The sequence below is a fragment of the Ananas comosus genome, unplaced genomic scaffold (genome assembly GCF_001540865.1).
Source record: "Ananas comosus cultivar F153 unplaced genomic scaffold, ASM154086v1, whole genome shotgun sequence".
NCBI lineage: Eukaryota > Viridiplantae > Streptophyta > Magnoliopsida > Poales > Bromeliaceae > Ananas > Ananas comosus.
The window spans coordinates 3,506-10,395 of NW_017891277.1; the positions used below are offsets into that span (position 1 = coordinate 3,506).

At 37.3% G+C, this 6,890-nt stretch overlaps 1 protein-coding gene across 1 annotated transcript; it reads right to left on the reverse strand.

The window, feature by feature from the left end:
• Nucleotides 1-616: 616 nt before the first annotated feature.
• On the reverse strand, nucleotides 617-5,623 carry LOC109704799. Its single transcript, XM_020225583.1, has 5 exons — nucleotides 4,772-5,623; nucleotides 2,199-2,256; nucleotides 2,008-2,091; nucleotides 1,784-1,925; nucleotides 617-1,289 (listed from the first exon to the last, which is right to left on the reverse strand). Exons 1-5 carry the CDS (start codon nucleotides 5,226-5,228, stop codon nucleotides 903-905), a joined length of 1,128 nt encoding a protein of 375 aa, XP_020081172.1. The 5' UTR covers nucleotides 5,229-5,623; the 3' UTR covers nucleotides 617-902.
• Nucleotides 5,624-6,890: the final 1,267 nt, after the last annotated feature.

The following is a 6,890-nucleotide window of genomic DNA, read 5'->3' on the forward strand; positions in this document are numbered from 1 at the left end:
AAACAACTAGTGAACAAATTAAGGGTAAAATGATAATTTCATATTTCGAAGTAGAATGAAAAAATTGATAAGTTGACGGAAGTTAGTGAAAATTAACAGTGCGGTATTTATGAAAAAATATTATATTTAGAGGGGCATTTGTGAAATTTTAAAAATTCGAAGGGTATTTATGATATTTCATAACTTTGTGAGGGTACAAATAAAATTAACCCATTTTTAAAAGTTTTGAGTTGACTACATAACAAAAACAATTCTTTTTACACGCTATCTCTCGGTTTGCTACTTTGCTTTTGTATGCATGGCCTCATGGAGCACCTTCCAGCATTCCATTTTCTTATTAGAAACTTGCAAAGGCAGCACCAAAATCTCTTTCACAAATCACAATTAAAACTATAAAAAAGGTACTACGGAAAATCACAAAGAATCTACTATTTATGAATTATGCTTAATCACATTCACACATTTGAGACTAAGATTTTAATTTTTATCAAATCACCCAATCCTTTTCCCATCGAAATCCACGTTTTCTTTCTCATCAATATAAATCTTCTCAAAGCGCCCGAGCGCACACACAGGACCAAAAAAAAAAAAACAAATCAAAACAAAAACAAAAACAAAAACAAAAACCTTCAGCTTTTGGAAAAAGAGAAAGAAACATGGCAACTAACTCTACAATGAATTAGGTGAAACTGATGCATCAATTAGAATTTACAATCCTACTTTGCTTCTCTCTCGAGACCAAGGTTCTTTTGCACTCTATGAATTGAAGAGGATCTACTGCATAAATTACATAACATTATACACAAAGGACCATCCACTACCCTTCCATCAAGAAAGAGTAGGTGGGAGAAGCTGCCACAAATTTCACAAACCCAACAACCACCAGACAATCGCTTTATTAGCTATGAGAAGCTGAGCCTGTCTACGGTCCCTGACAGCTCGAAATCGACGGGCCCCACCACATCGCTCCCGATTATCTTCTCTTCCGCCTTGTGGTTGCTGTTGATTGTGTTCTGATCGTTCGATTCTGCGACGGTGGGAGCAGCATTGCATTCGTCATAGCGATAACAGGAGATGAGGTGGTCGTTGGTCATGCCTGAAGCCTGCATGAAGGAATAGACGACCGTCGGCCCGACACGTAGACCCCTCCGCACCAGGTCTTTGCTTATGAAGTCGGCTTTGGGAGTCTTTACTGGGACCTGACGGGGGTGGCGGAATCTGCTCACTATGGGCTTGTAGCTCACAAAGCTCCAGCAGTATCGATCAAACGATCCGAACTCCTCTATGATCTGTGCCAGGAAATGAGCATGAAGATAATTTACTTGGAAACTATACATAAAAACTCATCGCTTTCATTAAAAATCCCAACGAGCTTAAAGCGGGTAATGTTTGCAATTTTCTGAACGCTAAACAGAAGGAAACCTCAGTATAAACAAATGATTTCCATTTTACACCCATGAAATATTACAAGCAATATATCTATTACTTTAAACTACAAGATGTCATCACTTTGTCTCATTCACAAGCGTTCTGTTAGGAGATATCTATCACTTCGCTCATAGGATAATGAGAGTAAAACGTAGCTTTTAAAATACCAGAGGGCAATGTGAAAGTCGCGTATTTTAGCCTTTATGAATGATCAATCAAGTAATTCAGAAAGAAATTCAATGATTAATTAACAATGCAAGTGAGAATAGCCCTAGATAAAATAGGCCCTTTTCCAAACGAAAATGACGGAAATTCAAGGCTAGCTGACTAGAAGACAAGAGAGGGAGGAACCAACCTTGACAATTTCATGTGCATTCTCGATGATGTGGCGCAGCTTTGTCTCGGATAATAGGAAGCTAGCAGGACTTCCTGGTGACATAATCTTCTTCTCATTTAATTTACAGACCAATACTGGATCGAAATCCATGAAGACTTCCCTGTGAAATAAATTTAAGCAGACAATAGGATTAAATTACATATGGTAAATCTTCAAGTGGTTATATCAGTGATGAAAATTACCTGAATAAGTGTCTCTTGCTTAGAATTGCTGGCCATGTAAGTTCAGCTAATGCACCTGATAGTACAAGCAACTCAAACAACTTCCTGTAATTTAATGAAGGAAAAAAAACAATTTATTATGTGTCATCTATAAAATAATTTAGGAACATCCGTTGTGATAGATTGAGGTAAGAGGGTTTGACATTGCATACTTATCATCATGCACTGGGACCCCCCACTCTTCATCATGGAATGTTACATAACAGGGATCTGTTGCATGTCAAATCAAGATTACATGTTAACATTTTTCTAAGGCAACTGCAGATAAGAATGGGCAAAAGATACAAAGTGACGCTAAGACGCAATCTATTGAAACTTATGTACGAACCCATACATTTAAGGACACTTGCATTGATGTAATTGCAAGTTCGCAATAAATCAACTTTAGTGAGAACAGAAATATTAGTTACATCTTCAACCATGATAGTGGCAAGGAGATCTCGTGCCTAACCATTGGCTCGATTCATTGAAAACACCTTCCCATCGGAAATGTCTGAGCCCATGGAAAATTCCAAAATGCAGCCTGTGATTAGGCAACTGTTCTCCACAATGTCATCATAGCCAACAACAAGACAAATGTTTCTACTCTTATAAGATTAAATTTATGAACGAATCACAATTAGAGCAATCCAAACACCCACTTAGAAGAATGAGAGAGAAACTTATCAGCACCCAAATCCTGAAGGCATGCACAATAAACTTACATTTGACCCAAGAACATGGAGAAGAAAAGATAGATTAGGTATTAAATAATGAGAGGAACTGAAGGAAGGACACAAGGTGGAGATGGGTGCTGTGTATGCGGGGGTGTGTTTAAACTGTTTTAGATGCAATCAAAAGAATTTTTTCAGTTTCTCATGTTTATCTACAGTCCAAGTACATCGAACACAAACTCGAAACTGCTCTCTTTGGTAGAAAAGGCAATAACTTTTACACAAGCCATGATATTCTTTTACTCTTTCATTGTAATAGATGTAACTAAGCTTCAACTCATTTAATATCTTCTCTCTACCTTTTTATTCCTAGTGTGACATGTCATCCACCCAGCCCATCTGGCCTTGGTTTATCTCTAAGAAATCTTCTGATCACTTGAGAACGAAAAAGTATGTGTAGCCATTAACTATAGAAAGGACAAAATGAATCAGCTACATTCATTGTTGCCTTTCACATACATAGTGCAGCAAATATGCGAAATTGCACAAATACCCCTCCAATGTTGGAATTTGCATGTGTATCCTAGAAAACGTTACTTTTTTGTAGCATGCCCCTGCCAAGTTACCTACTTGAAAACTTGATAAAGTGTGCACGGAAATAAATAAGGTTCGGAAGCATGCACATTTGCAGGGTATTTGCTCCATTTCATACATTTGCAGAGGTATATATGCAAAAACACCCCAACTATATTGCCCCCATCAAAGTAGTCATATAATTTATGTATAGCAAACATTCAACTACTCAATTATCACAAATTCACTAAAATATGGTGTCCCTAAGGAGCAGACCCATCAGGTAAATTTAAAAGTGGTAGAGCTATCAAGAAGAAAGGAGAGGAATTGAGAAGTCTCATATGAAAACAAATTTATGAACTTCTCTTTTCTGCGATATGAAAATGGTTTATGCTGAATATCGGATTGAAAATCAAATGAATTGTCAGAGATGTTTGACAAATTCAGGTTAGAATTTAAGTCATAATAGCGAATAATTCATAACTAATAATCAATATATGCTTTAACCTCTTATTCATTCATTGAGAGATTGGAGAAATATATGGGGGTTTTTTAAATTGCCATTTGGATTTGTACCATGATGTTTACCAGTAACTTTCATACATCTAAATTATCATGTGTTAACATGTACGTTGTAACAAAAAAGACAGGAAGGTGCATGTATTCGAAAAAACAAAAATTAACAGTATTCAGTGGCACTCACTGCCAAAATCTGATAGTTATTCACCACAACTATACCATTTTGTTTGTTGATGATTAAACTGCATCTATGTGTACTTCAAAATTGTCAACATGCATCTAACAATTTTATCAACGGTGATACTACTCACAGAACAACACTACTACAATATAAACCAAAGAAGGCATATCGGTTATATCCTCTGCAAGATGACATAGTGTCAAACTGTTGCTTAAGTTACAATCCACAAACCACTTAATATACAAAGAAAAAAAACTAAGCATATCAAGCTTTCCAACGTCTTTTTCTCTTCCAATTTACCATTATGTAGTAAAGATTCATCCTGAAAACATAAAAAGAATTTCTCAAATATCTGCATCTTCCATCAAATACATGTCCTGCTTCAATTTGACCAGCTACAATAGATACCATGAGTTGTATGATTTGACTAGCTAAAAGTACAAATAAGCCTGACGATAGATATTCTACCATGTTGCTCCGGTACGACCACGACGTATAGCCATATCTGGTGTAGTATAGATACGACTCTTTTAATTAGCTATTAAATCAACAAAAATGTACTCTAATCCCACCACCGACATATGGTTGTAATCCAAAAACCCTATAAGAAGTTTTCAACAGTTAACTCACCAATTCTAATTAAATTACGTTTCCTAGTACGAAAACAACGTTGCATTCGGACGCGAAAATAGCCGCATCTCTAACTTATACCGACAAAATGTAATGTCAAATGTTAATGCAGTAAAATTTCCACATTGAAACATTAAGCACAGGGAGGGCAAATCAATTATATACGCACCAGTATTCGGAGTAACCCAAGAACACCTCCTCTTCACCGTCGAGATCTCCACCGGAGGCACCGACGCACCATCGGGAACAACTTTCTCCAGCTTAGCCGGGACTTTACTATCCGACCTAGCGGAGCTCGGCCTCCGCCGGGCCGTGAAGCTCGGCCTCCCGATCCTCCCCGTTGAGGCGCGGCTACAGAACGAATCCGTGGAAGCATCCGAAGAGCAAGAAGCGTTCAATGAAAAGTTGGAGCGTAGCAGCAGCTCCTGCCTACGCAACACTGAGGGAGCACTTTGCGGCGCCGGCGAAGGCGAAGAGGACTTCTTCTCCTCCGCCTTGTTCGGCTTCGGGGAATGCTTCCGAGGTATAGAAGACGATCTCGCCTTGTTCCCCCCAGGTCCGAGGATCGGCCTCGCCTCCGATTCCGCGACATTAATGGACCGCACCTTCGGAGCTCCCGTCGACATCGGAACAAACAACAAATCCAAAACCCTAAGATCTCACCTCCCAAAACCTCATGGAACACGACTCACACCTCCAGATCTCAAAAAACCCTCCACAAAGTCGATCCCTAAAAGCTCCGATCTCCATCAAAACCCTAAGAATGCGAACGTAGCACGAAACCTACCTCCTCTCGAAGCGGAAACCCCAAAATCGAACGGAGAACACCCCGACATTGCGAAAACCTACTCGAAAACACCCATTCGAGCACCCAAATCGCGAGATTTGCGAGGAAAAATCGCTCCGATCCTCCGCAATCCGCGCGTCGCCGCCCCAATCGAGCGCAAGAAACCCTAGCGGCGAAGGGAAACGCTCGGGGATTCGATGATTCGGGGAGGAGAACGAAGGGAGAGAGAGAGAGAGTGAGAGGTTGTGAGGAGGAGGAAAAAAAAGGGAGCTTTTACTTCGCAGTTTTTGAACCGGGGGGTGACCGGAAGATCCCGGTCGGGTTAGGTGGCTCGACCGGCTGTAGCCGGTGGCTTTGTCGGGAGAGAACGGCGGGGAACAGCTTCTTCACGCCCTAGGCTACCAGAAATTTTACCATGGACCCGGTGTATAAGTACATTTCATACACCATACACTTTGAAGTTTTTTAGGATAAATTTTAATTTGACTTTTTATTGTTCCCTTATTTTTTTACTTTGTCGTTTTATAGTTAAAAATTTATACTAAACAATCCTATGTTTATTGCATAGCAACGATGTTTTGCTAAACGTAGTTTTATAAAATTGTAAAATAATATATTTTACAAATCATACTAAAATATGGATAATTGAATAGCAAAATATTATACAACTTTGCAGCTTTTAAAAAGTATTATTTCGGTATGTTATTTAACTTTATTTAATGCTAAGTATTTAGGTGAAACAAAATTTTTTTAAAAAAGCACATGGCATTTAAATAGAACTATTTTAAAAAAAGAAGTAAAACTACTATGAGACAAATTAAAGTTTATCCAACTTTTATTACATGCGCTTAAAAATTATAGCTAACTCATTGGTTGTATTGTTTAATGATATTTAAAATGTCCAAGGCTAAAAGTTAAATATTTTGAATATTAATTTCTTCTAAATCAAAAATAATTTTTTATGTATTATTAATTTTATACATGTCATTTTTATTTAATTAGATTTTAATTTTAAGATATAAATTATCAAATATTATGTGTAATATTTTATTTGTCTGAATATGCAGGGTTGTAATTTTTACATATTAAAGCTCATAAATGTTAGACATTAAATTTTTTTATAAATTAGTCCATTATTAGTTCACACTATTAACATTTCAGAGTACTTATTGTTTATATATATATAATTTTTAATTACATTAAATTAAATTACGATAGAAGTTTTTCATTTTTGGATAATAATTAATAAATATAAAATATGGTGTATGAGATGTACGAATGCACCCGGTGCAGCAATAATTCCGTTTGCGAGCAATAAACGAATCGAATCTTTTGCTTTGGACTGTTTCAGTTTTCATTTTTCTTTTTTTTTCAGATATTTAGGTTTACTAAACACCCTCGGTGTTGTAATTATTTACGAGTTTGCGCACAAGCGTTAATTTCTTCAATACCCTTCTAAAAGGGTGTATTTTCATTAATGCCCCTTCAAATTCGTGCCCTT